This window comes from Malus domestica, chromosome 13, assembly GCF_042453785.1.
Source record: "Malus domestica chromosome 13, GDT2T_hap1".
Lineage (NCBI taxonomy): Eukaryota > Viridiplantae > Streptophyta > Magnoliopsida > Rosales > Rosaceae > Malus > Malus domestica.
Window position 1 is genome coordinate 19,774,345 of NC_091673.1, and position 27,843 is coordinate 19,802,187.

General features: G+C 38.0%; 2 protein-coding genes and 1 pseudogene across 2 annotated transcripts; 2 read left to right on the top strand and 1 right to left on the bottom strand.

Moving 5' to 3' along the window:
- LOC108171038 (pre-mRNA-splicing factor SLU7-A-like) overlaps positions 1 to 9,688 on the top strand; it is a 32,617-nt pseudogene extending 22,929 nt beyond the window's left edge.
- Positions 9,689 to 13,916: 4,228 nt separating this feature from the next.
- Positions 13,917 to 15,033, bottom strand: LOC103404086 (uncharacterized). The gene has a single exon (XM_008342943.4). The coding sequence runs from the start codon at positions 14,916 to 14,918 to the stop codon at positions 14,250 to 14,252; it is 669 nt and encodes a 222-aa protein (XP_008341165.3). The 5' UTR covers positions 14,919 to 15,033; the 3' UTR covers positions 13,917 to 14,249.
- Positions 15,034 to 27,047: 12,014 nt separating this feature from the next.
- Positions 27,048 to 27,440, top strand: LOC139190853 (uncharacterized). Its single transcript, XM_070811341.1, has 2 exons — positions 27,048 to 27,243; positions 27,307 to 27,440. Exons 1-2 carry the CDS (start codon positions 27,048 to 27,050, stop codon positions 27,438 to 27,440), a joined length of 330 nt encoding a protein of 109 aa, XP_070667442.1.
- Positions 27,441 to 27,843: the final 403 nt, after the last annotated feature.

Genomic DNA, 27,843 nt, shown 5'->3' on the forward strand with positions numbered 1-27,843 from the left:
GAATTCTAGAAAAAACATGTATGTTGAATGCATGCATAAAATATCTATGGTTTTTTGTAGAAAATCCTAGAATCTTGTAAAATTGTGTGGACATTAGGAAAAGCTAGAAAGATCTAGAAATAAGGAAAGTTAGCAAACCTTGCCTATAAATAGGTGAGGTGCTAAGCTATGTGATGTAACAACCAAAAAAGCAAGTAGTGAGAAGTGAGAGTGTCAAGTGAGAAGTGAGAAGAAGCAACAAAGCTTCTAAGAGTGTTTGAGTGTTTCCTCTTGTACTAAGTTTGTAAGTGAATATAAATCTTGTGTAATACTTTGAGTATTCTTTCTTTCTCTTACCTATCAATTCTGCTGTATTACATTCTTCTTTGTGAGATAAACATCTCCAAAGTAGTGAAGTCTTTTTAAGCCCCAACACACGACTGGTGGTGGAAGCACTGGAACTGTCATGCATGTATTGCTATCTCCTTGATTGTTTGTGTGTTGTTTAATATAAAATATTTTTTATTTTGTGTATAGCGTTCCCCTGAAAGATGATTCACATATGGTTTTAATTTTGAATTCTCTTGGTTCAGAAATTTACGCATTCTGGAGGACACAACTAAATATCATTTGAATCTTGATCTCAATTCTGCTTACTAGGATCCCAAAACTCGGTCCATGCGTGAAGATCCTCTCCTGATGCTGACGCGAATGAGAAGTTTTATGGAGTGAGTTGTCGAACTCAGAATATTGTTTATTTATTTTTTTAATTATGTGAATGTGACAAAAAATTGATTTGCCAACTTGACATTTTTACAGGGAGATAACAAGTATAGAGCGAGTGGGCAAGCTCTAGAGTTCAAGCAGCTCAATCTTCATGCATGGAAAGCATTTGAAAAAGGGCAAGACATTCACATGTAAGCTGCTCCATCTTAAGCAGAATTACTGTATAAGAACTATATGGTCATTAAGGAGAAGTTGAAGTCGCAAATGAAAGATGCCATTATGGAGAAGTATGGCAATGCTGCTACTGAAGAAGAACTTCGGAATGAGCTCCTTTTGGGACAGTCTGAGAAACAAGTTGAATATGATCGTGCTGGCAGAGAGTAAATGGCATGGTATATATAATATTAAATTCTTTTTCAAATCAGTTCCATTTTGATATCTTGCCTTGCGTTAAAGATCTTTTTACCTTTTATCTGTATGCACAATAAGATAGGGGGAAGATTGTGTCTGTGTGCATGTCTTATGCATCTATAATTTTTTTTACACAAATTAAGTCTTATTAACAATTTTACTGGCTTCCATTTCTTTCTGAACCGTGATGATAGTTTACCGTTTGATGCTGCTCAACCATGGAGGCAATATATCCCTTACGAAGATTGATGGAAAGATATAAAGAGGAGAAAAAGGATTTACACATGGTCTTTATAGATTTCGAAAAAGCGTATGATAAGGTCCCAAGAGACATTCTCTGGAGGATTTTGGAGAAGAAATGAGTACGAGTAGCATATATCCAAGCTATAAAGGATATGTATGAAGGAGCAAAGACTGCCGTAAGAACTTATGAAGGACAAACCGAAAGCTTCCCCATAACCGTAGGATTACATCAAGGCTCATCCTTAAGTCCTTACCTTTTTGCGTTGGTAATGGATGAGTTAACAGGACATATTCAAGATGATATTCCTTGGTGTATGCTTTTCGCAGAAGTGTTGATAGATGAAACTCAGGAAGGGGTAAATGTGAAGCTTAACCTTTAGAGAGAAGTGTTGGAATCTAAAGGTCTTCGCCTAAGCCGATCAAAGACAGAATATATGGAGTGCAAGTTCAGTGCAAATAAGGCCAAAATGAGTTAGGGGTGAGGATCGGAGATCAGGAAATACCAAAGAACGACTACTTTCGCTACCTAGGATCAATCTTGCAAAAAAACGGAGAATTAGATGGAGATCTCAACCATAGAATACAAGATGGATGGATGAAGTGGAAGACTGCATCCGGTGTGTTGTGTGATCGTCGTATGCCACTGAAGCTCAAGGGAAAATTTTATAGGACGGCAATAAGGCCGACGATGCTGTATGGCATAGAATGTTGGGCAGTGAAGCATCAACACGTACACAAAATGGGTGTAGCGGAGATGAGGATGCTTCATTGGATGTGTGGGCACACGAGAAAAGACAAGATTAGGAATGACGATATCCGAGGTAAAGTAGGAGTAGCCGAAATTGTAGGAAAGTTGAGAGAAAATCGGTTATGGTGGTTTGGACTTGTGCAAAGAAGGCCTACTGACACTCGAGTTAGAAGATGTGACTACGGGACAGAGGTTCAAGGCCGAAGGGGTAGAGGAAGACCTAGGAAAACTTTGGAAGAGACTTTAAGAAAAGACTTAGAGTACTTGGATCTAACTGAGGACATGACACATGACCGAGCACAATGGCGTTCTAAGATTCATATAGCCGACCCTACTCAGTGACTTGGATTTTTCAAGTCTCCAACTGAGAAGTTTTCCTCACTCGAGAAATTAAGGGAACACTACCTCAACCTACATGCTTCACTCATAAAGCTTTAACATACAAGCTTCAACAAAAGAAAAATTCAAAGAACTTAGTGAAGAAGGATTTGGTGTATTTAACATAATACGTTGAAATGAAGCAAAACTTATTTATTGATATCTCCGATAAGTTACAAATATGTACATATACATGAGTCAAAATAAACAAACAAGAGGGGGCCTTCACAAAGGTTGCTTAGGAGAAGTCTCAATAGTCGGTAGAGCCCCAGAAAGAGAAGCACCAGAGGGTGATCACTCGGAGCCTCAGTACTGGACAAAACCCTAGAAGGAAGAGGCATCAGAGGTTGATCATTTGGAGCTTCATTACGTGGTACAGCCCCAGAAGATGAAGGCAATTAATGCCTTTGGAACAAACCCACAAACCTCTGATGATCAAGTAAAATCTGACCATCAGATTCCTTCACCTAGTCAAGCTTCCTCTTCATGTTTGTAGCATAGTCATGTGCGAGCCTATGCAACTGTTTATTCTCATGCTTGAGCCCTCTAATCTCTTGCTTGAGACTCATCACTTCAACCGCCAATGATTCAACTTGGCGGGTTCGAGCAAATAGGCGTTGGGCCATATTCGACACAGAACCTGCACATTGAACACTGAGAGCCAGAGAATCCTTAACAGCCAACTCATTAGACCATTTGGAAAGAAGTATGTTATCTTTGGGAGTGAGAATGTTCCTGGCCACCACCGCAGCGGTTATATCATTCTTCATCACGGAATCACTAACGATAAGAGGACCAGTAGGGGATAAGAAGGATGGGCGCCATATGTTGTCTAGAGAAGGCGCGGCTGCCTCTTCACCAAGGTTTAAGTCAAAACGACGGTCGGAAGGGCCAGACATTTTAAAATGTGTTGAAGAGAAAAGAGGTCGGACAAATCAAGATCTTAGAAGTGCAAGAAGGGAGCTTCTACTGGTGGAGATTCAAGTGTGCTTTGGAACTTAATGCCAGCCTCTATAAAAATCTGCACTCGACGGAGCTTCAAAAATTGAAGAGGCACCTACTCAGAAATCGAAGAGGCGTTTGCTTTCTCAAAAGCTGGGCTGCTCAGAGACCACGAGGGCTGATCTCAGAAATCGAAAAGGCGCTTGCTTTCTCAAAAGCTGGGCTGCTCAGAGACCACGAGGGCCGATCTCAGAAATCGAAAAGGCACTTGCTTTCTCAGCCTTGTCAGCATCTGTCACATGCACACTCAGCTTTGCGGAAAGTACGGGCAATCTGTCGAAGATTTCTGGTGAAGTAGAAAGCACGTGAATCTTACTGTTTAATCATCCACTTTCCACACGCAACATCAGCTCATGGGTACTACATATAACTTTGCCAAAGATCTCTGACAAAGTTTAGACACGTGAAGCTTGCAGCTCCCACTACATCTCTATGACCAAGAAGGGTAAAAGAATAGCAAAGAAACAGCACTAACAAAGTTTAGACACATAAATTTTGAAGGTTTAGCTACCATATTATTACTTGCAAGGGTAAAGCAACAGCACCACTGTTGGATAATTGGAAAGTCCTTGTGTGTCAACCTCTGTGCTCCGTGGCAATGTAGACTAGGAAAAATGCCCAACCTTTACTCACATTCAAGAAAACACTCCCAACAAGATTGCTTGCTCCAAATTCGAAGAGGCAACGCCCTCTGAATCTAGATAGCCAGATTCCTAACAGGATTACTTTCTCAAAAATCGAAGAGACACCGCTCTCCGAATTTCAAGAGCCAGACTCCCAGCAGGATTGCTTTCTCAAAAATCGAAGAGGTACCATTCTCCGAATCTTAAGAGCTAGATCCTCGACAGGATCACTTGTTCGAAAACTGAAGAGGCATGGCTTTCTCAACTTCGAAAGCCAGATCTCCTTGGATAAAGTTTGTCTGTAATCTTCACACGCAACATCAGCTTTTCAGATACCACAGACCACTTTTTCAAAGTGCTTTGACAGAGTTAAAACATGTGAAGTGGGCAGCTCCCATTCCAGTACTATGACCAAGAAGGGTAAAGGAATATCATTACTACTTATTGTAGAGAGACTCCTATATATGTCGACCTCCATTCTTAACGGACATGCAAACCTTTAAAAATGCTCAACCCTTCCTCATATCTGAGAGGGCACTCCCAACGAAGCTTCTTGAAATACTCAGCTTTTTTTCCCCCAGATAATACCTCTACAAACAAGCTACACCAGAGCAAAAATATCTCATATCATTAAGGTTAAAAGCAAGAGTATCCCATATCATGCTTTTTCCCTGTCTTTTCCTTTGGCCTTGTTCTTACCTGCAAGACAAGGAGAAAGAGAGCAATCAATCAGCACTTGGAATCAAGCTTCTAGTAAGAAACTGACTGCCTGGAACCCCTTACCTGATTACTTACCTGGCATTGCTCTCGAGTACTCATCTTCAACATCTTATGCTTCTAGAGAAGATACCATATTTGCCTGAGGAACAGATAGGGCAAGTGAGAAGAATACAAGGAAGCATATGGAGACAAGCGTAACAGAACACGTGCTGATATTTCCACTACTTTGTCAACAGCAAAAAGTATCCCATATCAGCAGGGTCGAACGTACTCTAGATTTGATGGACTTGTTTTGACCCTCAAATTCTTCAGTCGGCCTTATACTCTAGAGGTAACCAGAAAACCCTCCAGCCCAGTTCAAGAATAAACCTGTGGAAAGTTACTTCTTCAAAAGCAAAAGTATCTCATATCATCTCTTTTCCTTTTCTTCTCTTTATCCTTCATGCTGCCTACAAGATAAGGAGAATGAGAACAATCAGCCGGAACTCAAAATCAAACTTCTGATCTGGGACTGATTAATTGGAGCTCTGATTGCCTACCTTGTTTGTCACCTCTTTCAGCAGATCCCCTAGCTCGATGACTTGGGGGACTCCTACTACATGGTTTGTATCGCGCTTGACCATGCCTGAAACTACAAGTAAGCTTCATGTGAAATTGATACATTACCTTGTGCATCTTCACCAGTTAAAGATACCACCCCTGGACAGAGGAAGAGTACTTCCAGAGGAGATGCCACATTTACCTATGAGACAGATAAGGCAAGTGAAGTACTTAGAAGTTTCGTGATTACTCAGCGGCTTGGATCTTGCAAGTCCCCAATTGAGGAGCTTCCCCTCCAACCAGGAGGCCAATCACAGAGCGACACGTGTCGACATCAGAAGCCAATCATAGCGCGACACGTGTTAACATTGGAAGCCAATCACAACACGACACGTGTCAATGTCAGAACAAGGCTAGAAACTCTCTTCTATAAAAGGAGATCATTCTCTCAAAATATTTCCTAATGTCATTTGTACTAAATCATTCACTTGTACCCACTAAAGGAGAGCTTGAACCTATGTACTTGTGTAAACCCTTCACAATTAATGAGAACTCCTCTACTTAGTGGACGTAGCCAATATGGGTGAACCACGTACATCTTGTGTTTGCTCTCCTGTCTCTATCCTTTTACATACTTATCCACACTAATGACCGGAGCAATCTAGCGAAGGTCACAAACTTAATACTTTCTGTTGTACCAAAGTCCTCACTGATTTTGTGCATCAACAATCTTTAAGTCCTTACCTTTTTGCATTGGTAATGGATGAGTTAACAGGACATATTCAAGATGTTATTCCTCGGTGTATGCTTTACGCAGACGATATATGATTGATAGATGAAACTCAGAAAGGGGTAAATGCGAAGCTTAACCTTTGGAGAGAAGTGTTGGAATCTAAAGGTCTTCGCCTAAGTTGATCAAAGACAGAATATATGGAATACAAGCGGGCTGGATGAAGTGGAAGAGTGCATTCGGTGTGCTGTGTGACCGTCGTAGGCCACTGAAGCTCAAGGGAAAATTTTATAGGACAACAATAAGGTCGACGATGCTGTATGGCATAGAATGTTGGGCGATGAAGCATCAACACGTACACAAAATGGGTGTAGCGGAGATAAGGATGCTTCGTTGGAGGTGTGGGCTCACGAGAAAGGATAAGATTAGGAATGAGTGGGTTGGACATGTGCAAATAAGGCCTACTGACGCTCCAGTTCGAAGATGTGACTACGGGATAGAGGTTCAAGGCCGAAGGGGTAGAGGAAGACCTAGGAAAACTTTGGAAGAGACCTTAAGAAAAGACTTAGAGTACTTGGATCTAATGGAGGACATGACACAAAACCGAGCGCAATGACGTTCTAGGATTCACATAGCCGACCCCACTTAGTGGGAAAAGGCTTTGTTGTTGTTGTTGTTTGATGCTGATATGTTGTTGCTAGTCAATATCCTAATTAGATTCCTAGATGATTGATCTAAATTATTTTGGAGCTATTTAGGCAGGTTCTTTCTCACACCTTAATGTTGGATTGCTGGAGGGTCTGAAAGATTATGCTCTTATGCATGATAAGTATTTTTGTCAGTGAATATGTGTGACTAAAATATTATTAGATATCAAATGTCTTTTAAGGAAATTAAAGCAAGTGCTAGTTTGTTAGAGCATCATCTATGGTCCAGTAGTCCAATTGGTCTGGTGTAGACTCTTTGGAAGGAAATTAACAGTTTTTTGTTCTGATTTTCCTTTGAAGAAGACATCCCTTCCAAAGAGTAAGTATGAAGAGGATGTTTACATCAATAACCACACAAGTGTTCAGGGATCATGGTGGAAGGATCACCAATGGGGATACAAGTGTTCTAAGCAAACAATTCGGAATAGTTATTGTACTGGTGCAGCTGGAATTGAGGCGGCCAAGGCAGCAGCAGACCTAATGAAGGCGAACATTGTCCACAAAGTAGCCTCTGAAGGTTTGTATCTTTCACATATATTTTTGTTTATTTATTTAATGTTGGTGAATGATAGCGATTTTACCACTTGTAAAACAAAGGGTTAAACCATAGAAAATTCTTGCAAGAGAACAAGTGTTTGTAGTATAGAATGGCTCAAGCAAGGTCGATCTCCTCAGGGACTGATATAAACAATTTACGAGTTTTTGTGTATTTAACTTATTTAAGTCTAAGAATTACACTAATTTGACGAAACTAAATATTACTGGATGTGACTTAAACAAATATCTAAAATGGGAATTGATTTATAAGAATAATGATTCAACTTAAACAAAACAAGTAAATAAGGAAATTTAAGATAAAATAAATGATTGAAGAAAAATAGATTGACAATATGCTAGAGTTCAACCTTTACCAACAACACTCCTACGTAGCTATTCCAATTGCTTAAATAATTGAAAACACACATGCTTTGAAGGTTGGATTTTCCTTGTGTATATTTTACTTGTGACATTCAAGCTAAAACGCATACCACTACATGCAACTTATCCATGACATTTGGATTAAATATAAACATGAGTGATTCATTAATCTTGGTGAAAATCCTTTTGTTAAACCATATAATCCCTAAGAGCATGATATTTACCTTAGAAGAGTATAATTCTCAATCACAAGAAGCACAACCAATTTTAACGTGACATTCGTTCAAAATTGCATCCGATAACTTTTCTAAGCATCCTAATGGTGATCAATCATCAAGACACATAGATAGTTTAATTCAGTGATTGAAAATATCAAAGCAAGCATGTAACAACACTTAAGCAATTGAAAAATAAAACTACGTATTCATATTGCGGCTCATGGCCTCACTCTAGCATAATAAATTAGTTACACATAATTATATTCATACATAAAAAGATTATCCATAAAACAGAATAACAAAGAAAGAAAACACCCGAGATCTCCGTTTCTCCGAACTTCCTCTACTCTGCCTCTGGTTTCTGCGCCAGTCTCTTCTTCTGTGCTCTGCTGCGCTGCGGAGCCTCTGCTGCGTCAGTCTCCCTCTTTCCCACTGCTTCTGTCCGTCTCTCTCTCTCTCGTCTGCCCTCCCCATTCTCTTCTGCTCCTCCGTTTCTTTTTATTCCTCACTTTCTTTTTCTGTATTTTTTTTTTCTTTTCGTTTCTGACCTTCCTTTATTCTTTTATTCTTTTTTTTCGCCCTCATCAATCTCTCCTTTTTCTGCGCCTGCGTTGCGCACTCCACCTATATCCCCTGCCGTGCTATCCCTCTTTCTATTTATTTATTATTTTTTTTTTGTTTTCTTTTGTTTTCTTTCTACTGTCCTGCCAATCCCTCCCTTTATTTTATGTTTTCTGCTCAGTCTTTCTTCTCCACCTTTCCTTTCTTCATGTCGTGTCCCTCCCCACTGCCTTTTGTTATTCTTCTTTTTATCCCATTAGTCTTCCACTCCCTCTTTGTCTGCCGTGTCTCTCCCTCTAACAAAAAGCAGCCATTTTCAATTCCATTCTCTTCATTTTGCTTGAGATTAATCCTAAACAAAATTAACTGCACATTAACACAAAGTAAGGTAAAATGCCACAAGTTTAACACAAAAACATCACAAAGATTTTAGAAATAGATGGTATAAATGCATGAAATATATGAGTGATCAGTGAACATTGTTTTTATTGTTCACCCAAAGCGCTTTATCTATATGAAGTAATTTCATCTGATTTCATTTATTGTGGTTGATTTCAGCATTTTCTTTATTTCGTTTGTTCTTGTTGATTTCAGCATTGTTTATTGTGATTACCCTAGTGTACTGATTCTTCAAATTTGTTGCAGAGGCGCCTGTTCCAACAAAAGAAAAAAGGGCTGCTACCTGGGGAGCTAACACACCTGATGACTTGGTCCTTGACCAGAAAAAACTTGATGATGCTCTTAAGAATGTCATTTCGTGGGCTTCATTTTCAATTTACTACTTTTAATGTCACGTTATATATTTAATTTAAGATATGGCTCAACTCACATCACCACCAAACTAGCCATTATGCTTCTGGACTTTATTGATTGTTTATTCATGCGCGTCTTTTTCCAGGAGGATGACAGAAGGACGGAAGAGAAGGATGAAAGAAAACGCAAATATAATGTTAAATCTGACGATGAGGTATAAATAATTACTCATTATGCTTCAATTGTGTTTACTATTCTTATTTTTAGTGTTAGGTTTCTTTTCTTTGTATGAAGTTGCTCGAGTATCGCAACTTCTCGATAAATGTTTTTACACCACGTCATGCATTTTGTAGGTTACTCCTGAGGAGATGGAGGCGTATCGGATGAAAAAGATACGTCATGGTGATCCCATGAAAGAATTTGTGCATTAAAGATTCAACTGTGTTTTGCCTTTCATCTGGGTACTGTAAGGTGTAAGCACATAAATCTTAATTAGCATTTTGTCGATTAAGCTTCGAGAAATATTTGCAGAAACATGCAGTTGTCTTAGCTCTTTGGACCTTACTTTTTCTTTTTTTTTGGTACATCTTAATCTATATATAAAGCCGGAGGCTCAATTTGGTGTTACTGGCTTCGACAAAAATAATTGAACTAAACTGCCCCTCAGCCAAAAAAATTCAAAACCTACCCAAAATAATATATCAAATCATGCAAGGATAAGTTGGTAATTTGGTCATCATAAAATATAATATAAATATAAATGGGGAGAGAGAAAATAGTAAACAAATGACAAAATTTTTGGTGCCCACGTGATGAGGAAGAAAAATATAATAAAAAATAAGAAAAATCATGAATGTTGTGTTCAAAACATCTTAAGAGGCGTGTAGTGGCAGTGATAAAAAAAGAAAATAACGAAATAAAAAATATTGAAGCAATTTACGCATATAAATGAAGGAAATCTTTTGGGAAAACATGTTCATTTGAGCAACATCATATAGCATGCAATTAACAATTAAAGGCGGAATCATGCTTGTATGCACTCAAAAACAAAACATTACCATGAAATTCAAAGCCTAGTAGATTGGTGAACCAATAATCAACTCAAAACAAAGTGAGTTGAAATTAATACCTTTGTAGATTCCTCTTTGCATAAGCAAAGGCTAATCACCCAAAGAGATAGGGCCTTCATTCCTTGCTTCTTAGATCCATGGATTTGGATGGAAGAATAGGTTCTCCAAGTTCCCAAAATTGAGAACCTCTAAGTCTCTTCACCAAGGTTAGATTGTAGAAGAAATGAGTGACCTTGGAGTAGTAGGATTGCTAGATGTACCCTCCAAGGTGTTGGCCTCTTTAGAGAGAAAATGGAGAGACAATTCTCACCAATTTTCCCCCAAATAAACCCTTTTAATCCTTTTAACACTTAATGAATATTTGGCTATAAAGTCATTTATATAGTCACTTCTTTAAGTGACCTAAACAACCAAAACCCTAATTCATTTCCATATGGCCATATTGGGATTTTTGGGCTTTTGGGCTTTAATGAATCTTTATTCATTAAATTGTCATACAACTTAAGTTAATGGGCTTGACGTTCGAAGCCCATTGGGCCTTAAGGTCCAAAACTATACCGAAGTCACTTAACGAACTTATTCGTTTGATTAATTAACATATTAATTAATCCTTGCCATAAATAAATGATTAAACCATTTAATCATTCTTACTCATTTCCGTTTAATCTCCAATCTCTACCTTTTATGGTGTGCGATCTATTAGGTTCCTTTTAGCGAGGTAGTGGGCGATTAAAACCATTTTACATCGATTGTGAATTGAAACTATTTTCAATTCTCCCTTTAGTGATTACACACGTTTAGGGCTTCCACAAACCATGAGTGACACCTAGCAGCATATCATGGTTACCCAAGCTAATCAGAAGAGGTGGAGAACCTATTCAGTTTGAGATTACAAATGCAATACGGTCTTTCTCTAATCTAATACTCTTGACCACATTGTTTGGTTTGATAGTTTATTTTCTCATGTCTACTATCCAATGTGTGTCTTGTGCTTATATGATTACCTTGAATGTGATTTGGAACGCATTCCCCAATCTCATTCATACTCTGGCCAGAGATTCAAATCATATCATAGAGTATTCTCCCTCAAACGGTTTGAAGGTTAGAGATCCCTTGTTGCGCATTCACTTGTCTCCATAGCTAAGTCACTTGACCCCAACGATGCCGTGGACACCCTCCTGATGGAGTGACTTTGACATAATCAAAGATCAAGGTCTTAACCACAAGACAACTATGATGCCTCAGGTCAAAGGACTAATTTGCATTATCCCAACCATGAGTTCTCATGTGACATGGAATATGAGAACTCTTCGTTGATCGCGTTCAGTGAACTCATTCTCTATTGAGCACCTACCGTACTTGTCTTGATGTCACACACACCAATGACTCGAGACTAATCACTCTCCCTGAGAGAAGACATAGTACATACTGATCTTAACGGACTGTCAACGCCCAATTGGCAATCCTATGATCAGGAACGTTTAGGATGTGTCTACGAAAGAATGGTCTCATGAATCTAACTTCATTAGATTACATTCTCCCAATCACATATTCCTTGGACTTTATCGTTTAAGCATATAACATTTATATGAGACGGCTCAAACAATAATCTATGCCCTTTATATGTAAAACTAGATTAGTTTAACATGTGAAATGTCCGTAAAGTATCATCACATGATTGGCTTTAGGGCACATTTCCAACAATAAATACATTTAAAATGTCTAAGTCGCGTGTAGCGCTGTGATTCAAAAAATGCATTTTGCACGCGGTTGTTTATTAAATATTATTTCTCAAATTTTAAACATTTAAGAGGTGCGTAGTGCCGGTCATAAAAAAGTCTCTCGCACGCGCATAATAATTTGATTCAATTCGTTGTCAAATAATCATTTTTTTAACAAACGATGTTATCTAAACTAAGGGGAGTGAGTGGACTTAGCCTCACAATGGGCTAGCAATAAGTTGTTTATTAAATTTTTTTTTTCCTAATGTTAATGTAAATTCAATAAAATGTAGATGGAAATTGAAAGACCGCTTTTATTAATATGGATTTAGCTGCTTTAATTAGTTAAAAGACTGCTTTTATTAAATGTATTTATTATTCATTTCCATGTACATTAATAAATATATTTAAAACATGTAAATCGCGTGTAGCACGTCGTGATTCAAAAAATGTCTTATGCATGGGCATGAGTGCATGGATGCTAGTATACTGTGAATTATGGTGCATTAATACATTAGTTGTGAATGAATTATAGTAGTGGGAAAATCCTAGGATACTAACATACAAATATGTGCAAGGGGCTTGTAGCATTTGAGTTTTTGTATGTCCGATTCAGTCATCTATTGGTAATTGCTAGTGTAAAAAAAACTGAAATGCTGGCCTCCTACACAACTATATTTTATTTCAGCTCATTGATTGAATAAAACAAAGCAGAACAAACAACAAACAACAACCGCCACAAAACTTTATCCCACCAAGTGAGGTCGGCTGTGTGAATCTTATAACGCTATTGCGCTTGACTTTGCCTCATATGTCCGCTAGCCCCTGGTACTCTATATCTTTTCTTAAAGACTTGGAATGTCTCTTCTCTACTCCTTTTTCCCTAAGCCTCTTTATAGCTGCATCTTCTAACAAAAGCATCTGTAGGTTTTCAGTTCACGTGTCCAAACTACCTTAGCCGATTTTCTGGCATCATAACTTTAATTGCTGTCACTCTTACTTTACCTCAAATATCCTCGTTCTTAATCATACTCTTTGTTGCGTGCCCACACATCCAATGAAGCATTGTCATTTCTGCTAACCATATTTTTTGCACGTTTAGATTTTTGACTACCCAACACTCTATGCCATAAAGCATTACTGGTCTTATTGCCATCCTATAAAATTTTCTCTTGAGCTTTAATAGCATATGACGATCGTACAATACACTTGATGCACTCTTCAACTTCATCCATCTAGCTTGTATTTTATAGTTGAGATCCCCATCTAATTCTCCACTCTTTTGTAAGATAGATCTAAGATAGCAAAAGAGTTTGCTTTTTGTTACTTCGTGGTCTCCAATCCTCATTCCTATCTCATTTGGACCCTTTTTCACTGAACTTGCACTCCATATATTTTTTCTTTGACTTACTTATGTGAAGATCTTTATATTCCAACACTTCTCGACAAAGGTTAAACTTCACATTTACTCCCTCCTGTTTTTATCTATCAATACTATATCATCTCCGAAAAGCATACACTAAGGAATATCATCTTGAATATGTCCTATTAACTCATCCATTACCAATGCCAAAAAGTAAGGACTTAAAGCTGAGCATTTGTGTAACCTTATGGTTATTAGTTTGTCCTTCATGAGTTCTTACTGCGGTCGTTACTTCATTATACATATTATATTATTTATTGTTTAGATATATGCTAATCGGTTACCTATGATCACAGCTAAACCTCTCAAAAGGGGTGAAGATGTGCAAATTTATGTATTTATATAAAACACAATTTTCTCATGGGAAATCAATGGTTGGAGTTTATCCAAATCACGTACACTACTTACAACCAAATTTAGACTCACCATTGATTCAATAATCGACTTCAACAAAGTAATGCATTATATATTAGACATAAATCATTTCATTATTTCAGATCCACACACAAAATCTTTAATCTTAAATTTTCGATCGATTCACCAATCCACAATAAATCATTTCCATTTATATGAAACCCTGCAAAAAAGAATTAAATAAAAATTAAAAGAAAACCTAAAACTTTCTATGCATCTTCACACTTTCTGCAGAAAACCACTGTATTCGTCAAACCCCGAAACCCAAAAACCAGCAAACCTCCAAGCTTGTTCAATCACTTCCATATTTTGTATTGGAAAAAAAATGAAACTAACCAAGGTGATAAAGCTAATTATAATTAATTTAAGAACTGCGAGCCAACATCTCCTGGAACTCAAGAAGGGATTTCTCCTTCTGAAGCTTCATGTCTTGCCTAAACTTGTGAATGAACTCCTCCGCTCTTTCATCCACCACCCGCAGCTGAGGCGACTTAGCAACCACCGCCTGCCACGCATCTTCAACGCTATACATACTCTTCTTATCTCTTGTCACAACCTTCAAGTCATCGTCCACATCGACTGCCTTTTTTCCTTTGCTCGTTTCTGCTTGCTCACCAAAATGTGGATCCTTCTTGGCGTCCACACAGGCGGCAGGCTCTTCAAAAAGCTCGTCTATGTGTATGGCTGCCGTATTCTTAGTATGATGAAGCTTGTTGTGGTACTGGTAGCTAGATCTTCCCTGTGCATAATCAATGCGGGATTCAAAGATATAGTGATGGTTATAGTATCGGTTACTAGGGAAGCCAGAGGAACTTCTGGTGAGAGCGCAGAGTTTGGATGGGATAAGAAAATGAAACTTGCTCCGCAAGGCACAGAGGCGTCTGGCGGTGGTTTTGATTGCCTTGGGGATGGTGGGCTTGTGGAGTTTCGATTGTACTTTATCGGTGAAGCTCCTCCACGCCCTCTTCGCGCAGCCAAACTTCTTTGCCAGCGTCCGGCATGACATAGAATTATTGGACCGTAACGAAATCATCGTTTCCTCTTTACACAAAAACTTCGCTGGAATGATAAGGCAAATGAGGGTATGATGATGGTTCTTATGGAAGAAGCTTTGATACCTTACTTTTCTGTTTTTCTCTAAATAAATTTTCTCGTTTTTCGTTTAAATTTCCGGAAATGCCATTGTAGTCATAGCAGCCAGCTAGGTTTGGTATTGCTGTGCTTTGAAAAAAAAACTGCTTCTGTTGTGCGGTAAGAATAAACTCATTTTTGCTGCTTCACGTTTTCAGCTTTTTTCACCTAAAACTGTGAAAATAAGCTGTGTTTTAGGGTTTACCCAACGCCTTTTTTAACTCAATTTTTTTTATATCCACTTTTTATAAAAGCACCTTAGTACCAAATCAGTACTAAGAAATATTTAGCTTTTGGAATGAGAATGGCAAATCGGCAATAAAGAAATGAATGATGAGTTGGTTGCCTAGCCCAAGTGGTTTCAACTTTCGGCAAAGCTTGGAGGCCCCAGTTGAGCACTTGGAGCAAACTTGGGTCCTAAGTTTGGTGGGAAAAGACGGTCAACCAAAGAAACAAATGATGTTTTAGTATTTGGAAACTTTTGAGTTGTATATGTGGTGGGGTTTCCAGCATGTCACGTTGTGTTTCTTGTTCAGTGGGCTGCAGAAGTTGTGTGATTTGGGAAGAGATCCTCTCCAGATCTCTCCCACCAAAGTCATTCAATCTATTAATCCGAATCTTTAAAATTTGATCAAATGACTACAAATAGAGGGTCCCTTTAAAAGTTATATATAAACACAGACCCTTTATGCAAATAGATCCTCATGTTTTGAAAAAAAAATGGGGATTAGGTGTGAGGCCCACTCCATATCGAATTTCAACGATTCGAACCGTCTATTTTGTAAGTCTCGATTCATAGATCTTCCTTACAAAAATTCCATTCAATCCAATACCATTTTCCTATTTCATTATCAAGATCAAATTTCTTTGTTTCTTATATAACAAGTATTCGTTCATTTCTTTGAACTCAATTAAATGTCTTAAATATTTCTGATTGGCTAATATTTTGCAAGGATGATCTATGAGGTACAACTTGAAAAATAGACGGTTCAAATCGTTAAAGTTCAATGTGGTGTGAACCTCACAACCAATCCTCATTTTTATATAAAAAATAGGGATCGCGTCCCTTAAAGGTTTCCTATATATATATAAATGGTTCTTTATATAAAAAATAGGGATCTCGTCCCTTAATGGTCCTATATATATATATATATATATATATATATATATATATATATATATATATTATTGGGCACATTTTAGTAATATATATGTGCAATTATATTTTATTATATCAAATATAGATAAATTAATATTGAATCAAATAACATTTTATTTATTTATTTTGTAGGTAAATTATTTTGCATGTATTATTACATATACTGGGAATATTTTAAGATAATTTAGCCAAAAGTCAACAAAAACTTTACAATTTAATCATATATCAATGACATATTTTTATTTTGAACTTAATCAATGATATATTTTTATTAATTAGAGATAGGTCAATAATGAATGTCACATGTGCTTTATGTCATTACCAATGGGGATGAAGGACATGGTGAGAAGAGCAATCACCAATGCAGGGAGGGCAAGCAGAAGAGGAGGAACAAGAAAAGTGGGAGACGGTGACTAAGCCTTCCATGAAGTGCCAGTATAGAGGTGGGCCCAGTATGTACCTGCCTACGCACATCCCACCTATCACCAACCATGCCTTCACTATCAACGGACTCATCGCTATCTCTCTCTCCTCAGCTTCTAAATTTGAATTGGAATTAGAAGAATTGGGAATCGGCGACGTCGATTCTCAATGGTTCGACTGCCGGTGTGTAGTTGTGACTTGTGGAGATCAAAGACATGTGCTTTCTCATATATGAAAGGCTGTGTAGTTCTGTAACTTGTTAAGGTCTTTACATCTGTAAAGCACAATGGGGTGATGATATTGTAAAGTCAATGTTTGAAGAAAGAATTCATTAAGTCAGGAAAACATTAAGATACCAATGATGAAACTTGAGTAGGATTAAAAAATATTATTTTGTAGTCGACTTGATGTATCAAAGAGGAAACAGTTTCGCAAATTCTTGGAGCTTGGCAATTTCGATTGCTAAAATTGAAACTGTTTGGATTTTTTTTCTCTCCCCTTTCATGAAATTGTTTTCGTACACATTCGTGTTTTTTCAACCATCATTTAGGCGCCTATAACGCGAAAACAGACATTGTGGTCAACAATTCAAAATCAGAAAATGCAGACTTCTAGGATCAACAATTGAAAACCAAAACAGAAAACGAACATTGTGTTGCAGTGTCTGAATCCAAATGTAAAAAACAAAACATGAAATGAACACTGCGTTGCAATGTCTAAATCCAAATGTAGAAATCAAGAGTCACGCGAGGTGTTAAGCATAGAACGCATGTGAGTGATGCAAAAAATAGAACCAGGAAACGGACACTTCAACACAGTGTCTGAATCGAAAAATAAAAAAACAATACCAGGTAACAGATACTACATTACAATGTTTGAATCCAAATGTAAAAAGGGGCACGTATGAGGCATGTGAGTGATGGAAAAAACAAAACTATGAAATGGACACTGCAACACAGTGTCTAAATTCAAATGTAAAAAACAGAATTAGGAAATATGAGACATCTGGTGTCGGTTGAAGTGGGTGCCAACTGTAATGTCAGATTTTGTAATTTTTGTTTATTTTAAATGTATTTAAGTGTCACAAATATATGATTGACCTATTTATAATTAACATAAATATTGTTGATCTATTGTCAATATGGTAACTTTTGTATTGATTTTATACAAAATCACCCAATATTTTATTACTAACACATATGTCCAAATAATTTACCTATATTTTTATGTAAATTACTCCATAGTCCCTTTTTAGTTTTCATTTGGTAAGAAAATGACAAGATTAAATTAAAATTGTCTAATTTTATGCAAATTTGGAAAACAATTATGAAATCTAAAGGAAAGTATAACATTAATGTTTATTTATTTATTAACATACAATTTGTTATGATATATTAATATGCAATGAATTTAAATATTAATACATTTTTTTCATTAATCCCTCCCTTCAAATCTGCATAGAATTAAATGTATACATTAAAATTGTAATTAGGGGCATTTCAGGCATCTGGAAAATGCAAAATGTGTAAAGTCAAACATAATTAATGAATTTGCTTATGTGGAGCATAGTCATTGGGTTTTATTCAAGTAAAAAGACTGTCGGGTTTTATATAAAAAAAATTGAATTTCAAGAGCTAAAATCATATTTTCAGAGATATATATATATATATATATGTGTGTGTGTGTGTGTGTATGTATGTATGTAATTACCGTGAAAGATAATATAGAGAAGGCAAGAGAAGCATAGAATTCTGGGTATATGTTCTTGATTAGTTGTGGTTTCAATTGTACATGAGTGATCAGTATATATAATTACAAGCATGTTGAATTACTGTACAAAGAATACATGCTTAAAAGGAAAACGAATCGTATTGATTTGATTAATCATTTAAATTGAAGATCGATTTTGATGTATCAGAAAGTGATTTGGTAAGAAATATGTTTGTGATTTGCTTGTGTAATGTTTATCACGATATAATATAATAAATAGATGTCTATCCTTTTTTTATCCGAAATGATATATAGCATGATTTCATTGATAAACAAATGGTTACAAGGGGCGCTAAAATGGATACATATATTTTAGTGACCAAATCCTTGATTTTGAATATCAATTCGCACAAACAACAAAAAGAATAGAACTTCTAAACATCTATCACACAAAACAAATGTAATAGTACAAATCTGTTACAGTGATAATAGACACAACAGACATATACAAAGCACACATCAAGCCATCTCTATGTTGAGGATATAACTCACATCGAGAAAAAAAAAAGGATTTTGTATGTGCTTATAAGTTAGTAAACTACTCCTTATATTATCAACTTGCCGATACATGTTGCTCCTATGGAGAATCTTCTAGGACGACTAGGACAAAACTTGCTTCTGAGTGTCCTTCTAGTGTTCATCTACCCTTAGCGTGCATTTTGAGATGAGTTATTAAGTTCGTAAAAAAACTTTGCACCGCCAGTGTCCGTGCCTTTATTGTTGCACGTTTGGATTGGGCGGAATAGTGCATCATGATGATGACTGCGTGCATCTGAAGGTATAACTTGAGCTTCCGGGTTGCAACAACTATTGCCGAAGTTAGCTTTTGAATTTCTGGTAGCTGGTTTCCGCATCACGTAGAGCCTTTGAACTGTGGAATACAGGTAGTTGGGCCCCCAATTATTCTCATATAAGGGTAGAGCTTATCGCTTGGATTTGCCTTGAATGTGGATCGGCAAACTTCGTCCCAAAGTGCATATTTCTCTACCAGAGCAAAAGAGTCTGCCAAAGTGATAAGCTCATATTTATATATATATATATATTACATAAAATTCACTTGTCTTTTTGTTAGTTAGTTCCTTATATTTTTGAGCTATTTACTATGTTTTTGTGTTTTGTGTGATTTATCAAGCAAAGAACAAAAAAGTAGCACAAGTGAGATATTAAGTAACAAATTCGTCAAAACTGCCTGTGCAGAATAGCTGAATTTGGAAGCATGTTACGAACAGCTCCGAATGAATGAGAGAATGAGCCTTATATGCTTGGAAAGCTACGGATGTCTATTTTCTGGAGCAATTTACAGATTGTTAATATCCCTTTTCTAGAAGAAGGTATGGGCATTGTAACACTGAAAGCTTCAGAAAAGGGCTAAGCAGATTTGGCTAATAAAATGAGAAAATAAAGGCACTTGTTTTGTGTTTTGCTTTGTCATCAACACTCAGCAACAAATGGGGTTATGATTGCACTCATTTGGCTTTGGAGCAAGTGGAAATGCACAGCTAGAAAGAGAAGGCACAAACACATGCAAAGGGAGGAGACATCAAACAGCTCACACACATGCAAACTGCATGGACAGGTTGGAGGACAGAAAATGTGTTTGTTTTGTGGTTGAAATGATGAGGAACATGTCTGTGCAAATGGGCAAAGGAAACACACACACATGGGCAAAGGAAAGGCACGGCATAGGCATAAAATACACCACTACATTCACTCATTACCACAACACTCACCCTTGTCCCCTTCATTATTTCTGTTTTCATGCACCATTACATTTAATCATTGCACTCAAGTGGTGCACATCCCTTGTCCCCTTCACCCATCAAATTTCATTCACTTTCACCTCCACTACAGGCACTCATTGATGCACCACTCCTTCACTTTCCTTGCCCATGCCGTGCATCATGAATCCACTTGCACCTATGACTAATTTTTGCACCATTCCACCTCCCTTTCCTTTATCTACCATGTGCACAATCATTCATGTTCCCCACTTGCATTCATAGTTGCAACACCCCTCCATTTCACCCCCCATGCTTTGCATCATTACTTCACTTTCACCTTTGAATCATTGCTCACACCACCATCCATCCCTCCATGCCATGCACTTCCTCTATAAAAGGAAGTGTGTGTGGCAGCCATTACATGAAGTTTTTGCTTTGATAATTCATCCCCAATTCAATCCAACTTTCATCCAAACACATCCATTCACCTTCACATCCATTCCTCCATACAACCAAACCTTCAAACACTCACCAACACCTTGTGCCATAACAAAGGAAGGGAAGGAAAGTGCTTGGACGTGCATGCTGTCCAACTTAGATCGTTGGAGCGTTTAGGTGTTTTCTTTCTTTTGTTTTCAATGTCTAAATTTGTTTATTTTTGCTTTGTAAGTATGAGGAACTAAACCTCCCTTAGCTAGGGGGAATTCGAAACCATGTTCATACTTGCAAGATGAATTGATTACCTTCAGTTGTGATTTCATAAGTTGTGAATTCAATTTGTTTAATTGCTTGATTGATAACTTATTCGTGTATGTTTATTAAGAGTCCACACTTAGCTTGCATGCATGAATATGATGATAGAGTATAAAGGAGTTTCACCTAATAGTTCATAAGTAGTGGAGGTCGCTTATAAACGATCGCGTTAAATGAATTCTTGGCAGGAGTTTCATGCTCATCATAGTAACGAATGCCTCGTCAATACTTATAGTTTTCATGATGCTTAATGATCTTTGATTGTATCTTTATTGTGCTGTTCACGTAAAGGACTTTTGAAGAATGCTTGAATTGTTGTATGCGCTTTCCCATCCAATTCAATTACTTAAGGAGAACTTGAAGGTTAATTTAAGCAGACTTAATTAACTTGGGGTGTTGAGTTTCATGATTGATCAAAAGAACAACTGAAAATTGGTTTATCTGCAAGTATGTCATGTGTGGAGAAGAACCCTCTAGCTAGCCCATCATCCATAGTTTAACCCATCACCCATCAATTCACCTAAATTTTTCTAAGAATATGTTTAAATTGTTCTTTCTTTGTTTTCCTTATTTTCGTCCAAAACCAAAATCCCCTTTATTTTATTAAGTCATATTAGTTAGTACGTGTTTTAGATTGTGTTTTTAAGTTTTTTAAGTCAAGATAAAATCAATTTTCGTCCAAACTTTGTGTTAGTGGCAGAAACTGCCTTAGAGTTGTTTTTAGGCAGTTTTGAGTCTCTATAATCTGTTTTGAGTCTTATATCTTTGTTTTGAGTCTTGTAAGTTTAATTTCATGCTTTTAAGTTTGTTTTCACATATTTAAGTCAGTTTCAAGTGTTTTAGCAATCCCTCCTAATCCCCGGCCTAGAACGATCCCTACTTACATTCTTTATTACAATTGACAACAAGAGGGTTTAATTTGTGTGTTAAGTTATTTTAGCATCAAATTTTTGGCGTCGTTGCCGGGGATTAGCAACATTGCTAATCCCTTGTTATTTCTTTTTTGTTTATTTTCGTGTGTTTTTATGTTAGTTACTGACCTTGTTTGTTTTCTTGTTTTAGGTACTAGTTTATGACTCGGAGTTCTCATCCGATTCGTGAGCATATCTTGGACTTTGACGACGATTTTGAGAGGACTTTGAGAAGGAATAGGAATCAGCAAGATTGTAACCCACCTATTCCTATACCTGATTTTGAAGAACATCCACTTGAAGAAGAAGAGGAATATCCTAACATGGCAGCGGACAATCCGCTTCAGGATTGGACAATGCCGCCCCCATATGCATCCAATACCCCCTGGCTACCCTAGGAAAGACGGACAAGTTCGAATTGAAATAAAGTTTGTTGCATCACATCCCTAAGTTCCACGGGATGTCCATGGAAGATCCTAATAAACACTTGAAGGAGTTCGAGGTTGTTTGTTCAAGCAAGACCCCTGTGAATGTTGATGGGAGCATTCTGAAAATGAAGGCTTTTCCCTTTTCTCTCTTAGAAAAGGCTAAAGATTGGTTGTATGAGCTAGCCCCCGGAACTGTCACATCATGGGAGAGTATGAAACGGGCATTTTTGGAGAAGTTTTTCCCAACCTCTCGAGTCATTCTACTACGCAAAAGGATTAATGGCATTCAGCAAAACCAAGGTGAATCTTTTCCCACTTACTATGAGCGTTTTAAAACCCTTGTTGCTTCATGTCCACAGCACCAGATGAAGGAGGAGCTTCTTCTTCAATATTTCTACGAATGGCTTCTACCAATTGAACGCTAAATGCTAGACGCCTCAGCGGGAGGAGCTTTGGTGGACAAAACACCCATGGCTGCCAAGACCTTAATTGCTAACCGAGCATTGAATGCTCAACAATATGAAGGCGTTGGTCAAAGAGACACCCCATGGCAGCAAGTGAATGAGGTAAGTTCCACATCTGACATTCAATCACAGTTAGCTAATCTTACTTCCATTGTGTCTCAGATGGCCGAAGGAATGAGGATGAAAGAACCAAGTGTATGTGGTGTGTGTTCTATCCAAGGATATGCCTCTGAAAAGTGCCCTCAATTGATTGAAAATGGTGGATGGGAAAGCGCCAATGTAATTGATTTCAAGGCCACAACCAGCCAAGGAACGATCCATATTCTAATACGTACAATCCAGGTTGGAGAAACCATCCAAATTTCAAGTGGATGGAGCCTCAACAGTCCCAACAACAAGGAGGCTTTAGGCAGTAACCTCCGGGCTTCTATACCAAGCAATACGCACCAACACAAGCCACACAACAACCTGCCCAAAACACCTCAAGTACATATTTGGATAATGACACACTTCTTAAGTTACTCACCAATTTGTCTCAGGGGCAAGAAAATCAAGCCAAAGCAATGCAAAACCAAGACAAAAGGGTGGACCAAATGGAAAAGCAAATTGGGCAGATTGCAGAGTTTGTAGGACAATTCAGAGAGCAAGGTAAGTTGCCTAGTTCAACCGTTGTCAACCCGAAGGGAGGATTTGAATCTGCAAAAGCCATGAGTTTGCGAAGTGGAAAACAAGTTGGATCTGATCCCCAACCGTCCAATTCACGTTCCAACGAGGTTGAATAGTTGATAATTGAAGAGGAGGACCAAAGCACCCCCACGGTAAGGGTGGAAACATCTTTGTCGTAGGCCCCAAAAACCCTTAAACCATCCAATTCGGCCAACAAAGGTAAGGAAGTTCCAATTTTGATTAATTCTAATGTTATTCCTCCAAATGTACCATATCCTCGTAGGTTTATGCAATCAAAGAAGGAGGAGGTTGAAAAGGATATTTTGGAAACGTTTAGAAAAGTTCAAGTCAATATACCACTTTTGGATGCAATTAAGCAAGTTCCAAGGTATGCCAAGTTTTTGAAAGAACTTTGCACAACTAGGAAGAGAATTTCGAGCAAGGAGGTTGTCAAGGTAAGTGAAAATGTCTCAGCTGTTTTACAACGTAAACTGCCCACTAAATGCAAGGATCCTGGTAGTTTTACCATTCCTTGTGTAATTGGGAATACTCGTTTTGAACCTGCCATGTTTGACTTAGGTGCATCTATAAATGTCATGCCTTATTCAATCTATGCATCTATGCACTTAGACGAATTGAAAAATGATGGTGTGATTATACAATTGGCCGATAGATCTAATGCCTATCCAAAGGGAGTTTTGGAAGATGTTTTAGTATAGGTCAATCACTTAATCTTTCCGGCGGATTTCTACGTGCTTGAAATGGATGAGTCGGACCACTCCCCTACATCACCCATCCTCCTTGGACGGCCATTCATGAAAACTGCCCGTACTAAGATTGATGTGTTTAATGGAACTTTGACGATGGAATTTGATGGGGAAGTTATCAATTTCAATCTTTCTGATTCTATCAAGTATCCTAGTAAGGATCACTCATGTTTTTCTATTGATGTATTTGCTTCTTTGGCGCAGGACCATTTTGAACAATTGAATGACAATGCACTTGAATTGGTCATTGCACGGGGAATGGACATTCAAAACAATGAGCAGTAACCATACATCCCCACGACATGAATGATTTTTCCCTTGCCGTACCCCCTAATGAAGACGTGATTGAGTGGTGGCTGCCCTCGAATCATTACCACTACAATCTGGTAAGTTTTTGGACCCAATATCCATTTCAGTTTTGACTAATAAGTTATTTCCTTTAGTTGTGCAGCCCCCTACACTTGAACTTAAGCCATTGCCAAGCCATTTAAAGTACGTTTTCTTGGGCGATGATGAGACGTTGCCCATCATCATCTCAACCACACTCACGGCATAAGAGGAGGACAAGTTGGTAAGGGTGCTAAGGGAGTACAAAACAACAATTGGGTCGACATTGGCCAACATAAAAGGAATCAGTCCCACCACTTGCATGCATCGCATACTTTTGGAGGAGGGGTCTAAAACATCTCGAGAAGCTCAACGCCGACTCAACCCTCCGATGATGGAAGTTGTGAAGAAGGAAATGATCAAGCTTTTAGATTGTGGAGTGATCTATCCTATTTCTGATAGTTGTTGGGTTTCGCATGTTCAATGTGTCCTAAAGAAATCTAGAGTAAATGTGGTGACAAATGTCGAAAATGAGCTTGTGCCTACTCGAATCCAAACAGGTTGGAGGGTGTGTATCGATTACAGGAAGCTAAACGCCACCACTAGGAAGGACCACTTCCCTTTGCCATTCATTGATCAAATGCTTGAGAGGTTAGCGGGTTATGCTCTCTATTGTTTTCTTGATGGTTATTCTGGTTATAATCAAATTGTCATAACACCCGAGGACCAAGAAAAAAATCACTTTCACATGCCCCTTTGGTACATTTGCTTATCACTACATGCCATTTGGTTTATGTAATGCACCTGCCACATTTCAAAGATGCATGATGAGCATATTTTCTGATTACGTTGAGAAAATTATTGAAGTTTTTATGGATGATTTCAGCGTTTTTGGTGATTCATTTGATGGTTGTTTGCATAATCTCAGTTTGATCTTAAAACAATGTGTTGAAACTAACATTGTTCTCAATTGGGAAAAATGTCATTTCATGGTTAAACAAGGCATAGTTTTAGGACATATCATCTCTGAAAAAGGAATGGAGGTTGATAAATCAAAGATCGATCTTGTACGTCACTTACCCTCTCCTACTTCGGTTAGAGAGGTTTATTCTTTTCTTGGACATGCAGGTTTCTATCGAAGATTTATCAAAGATTTCTCAAAGGTTTCCCAACCTCTTTGCCGTCTCCTTCAAAAAGATGTGGCGTTTAACTTCAATAAGGAGTGCACGGCATCCTTCAAACAACTCAAGGAGTTGCTGACCACGGCTCCCATTATTGTTCCACCGGATTGAAGCCTTCCTTTTGAGCTCATGTGTGACGCATCCGATTATGCTTTAAGGGCTGTTTTAGGACAAAGGAAGGATAAGAGGCCGCATGTCATCTACTATGCTTCACGGACGTTGAATGATGCTCACTTAAACTATTCCACAACGGAAAAAGAACTTATTGTCGTTGTCTTTGCTTTAGATAAATTTCGATCATATTTAATTGGTACTAAAGCAATTGTTTTCACTGATCATGCAGCTTTAAAATATTTGCTCAGCAAGAAGGAGGCCAAACCAAGGCTAATTCGATGGATATTGCTTCTCCAATAGTTCGACATTGAGATTCGAGACAAAAAGGGAAGTGAAAACGTGGTGGTTGACCACCTAAGCCGTATGATGCATAATAAGGAGTCCCTACCCATTGCTGAAATGTTTCCTGATGAACAATTGATGTCCATTAAGGTAAATGAACCTTGGTATGCTGATTTGGTAAACCTTTTGGTGCCTAAACAAATTCCAAGCACTCTCACTAGACACCAACGTGATAAGCTTAGAAATGACGCACGGTTTTATGTGTGGGATGATCCATATTTGTGGAAATATTGCCCGGATCAGATTATTCGTCGATGTGTGCATGATTCTGAGTTTCATTCCATTTTAAGCTTTTGTCATACATATGCATGTGGTGGTCACTTTGGCACACAAAGAACAACACTTAAGGTGTTACAATGTGGGTTCTATTGGCCTAGTATCTTTAAGGATGCTAGAATTTTTTGCTTAACATGTGATAAATGCCAAAGAACAGGAAATATAAGTGCAAGGGATCAAATGCCGCAAGTTTCCATCCTCAATGTTGAAATTTTTTACGTTTGGGGTATTGATTTTATGGGTCATTTCCCTTCCTCACATGGTTTCCTTTATATCTTACTTGCTGTGGATTATGTATCGAAATGGGTGGAAGCAAAAGCCACCCGAACTAATGATTCTCGAGTGGTTGCAGATTTCATTAGAACTAACCTATTTGCAAGGTTTGGAATGCCATGAGTAATCATCAGTGATGGAGAGTCTCACTTTTGCAATCGGACCATTGTGGCGTTATTGAGGAAGTACAATGTCAACCATAAGGTTTCTACACCTTACCATCCTCAAACCAATGGGCAAGCCGATGTGTCTAATAGGGAGATCAAGCAGATTCTAGAGAAGACCATTGGGCCAACAGGAAATGATTGGAGCTTGCGTTTGGATACATTGTGGGCATATCACACGACATATAAAACACCCATTGGCATGTCCCCATTTCGGCCCATCTATGGCAAACCATGCCATCTTCCCGTAAAATTGGAGCACAAGGAGCATTGGGCCGTCAAAACATTCAACATGGACCTTGACGCCGCTGGAATTCATAGAAAGTTCCAATTAAATGAACTTGAAAAGATTAGGCATGAGGCTTATGAAAACGCCCGAATTTACAAGGAGAAGACGAAGGCTTTCCATGACAAGATGATTCGAGGCAAATCATTCTCCATTGGGCAGAAAGTGTTACTCTTTAATTCCCGCCTTCGCTTGTTTCCTGGTAAGTTGCATTCCAAATGAATTGGTCCTTTTGTGGTTACTAATGTTTTTCCTCATGGTGCAGTCCAAATACAAAGTTTGAAGACGCAACAAGAATTCAAGGTAAATAGGCATCGTTTGAAGCCCTATTATGAGGCCTTTGAGGAGCAAGTCGTGGAGAATGTACCCCTCCATGCTGTGGGCCCTGTTCAAGCTTAAATGGAGGTATCGTCCGGCTGGAACACGTTAAAGCAAGCGCTTCTTGGGAGGTAACTCATGTATTCAAATGAGGAAGATTTTTGAATCGCTCCACAAGAAGTTTTGCGTTTCTAAAAACCTTCCCTTTTCTGCATTTTTATTTTGCTTGATTGTCATTTTTTTAATTTATTTGTTTGTTGCTTATTTAATTATTTTTGGGTTTGGATTTATTTTTGAGACATTGACAGATATGCAAGGTATTTTCACATTAAAATTCGTGGAAAAGAAACAGGAGACAGAAAATACAAGAGGGAGCCTTCACAAAGGCTGTTTGGGAGAAGTCTCAGTAGTCGACGGAGCCTCAGCAGTCGGCGAGGCCACAGAAAGAGGAGGTATCGGAGGTTGATCATTTGGAGCTTCACTA

Excerpts from the sequence above, each read along its gene's own strand:
- LOC103404086 (XM_008342943.4), bottom strand. The coding sequence starts at position 14,918 with ATGATTTCGTTACGGTCCAATAATTCTATGTCATGCCGGACGCTGGCA.
- LOC139190853 (XM_070811341.1), top strand. The coding sequence starts at position 27,048 with ATGGACCTTGACGCCGCTGGAATTCATAGAAAGTTCCAATTAAATGAA. Across the intron at positions 27,244-27,306 it reads CCGCCTTCGCTTGTTTCCTG|TCCAAATACAAAGTTTGAAG; the intron begins GTAAGTTGCATT and ends CTCATGGTGCAG.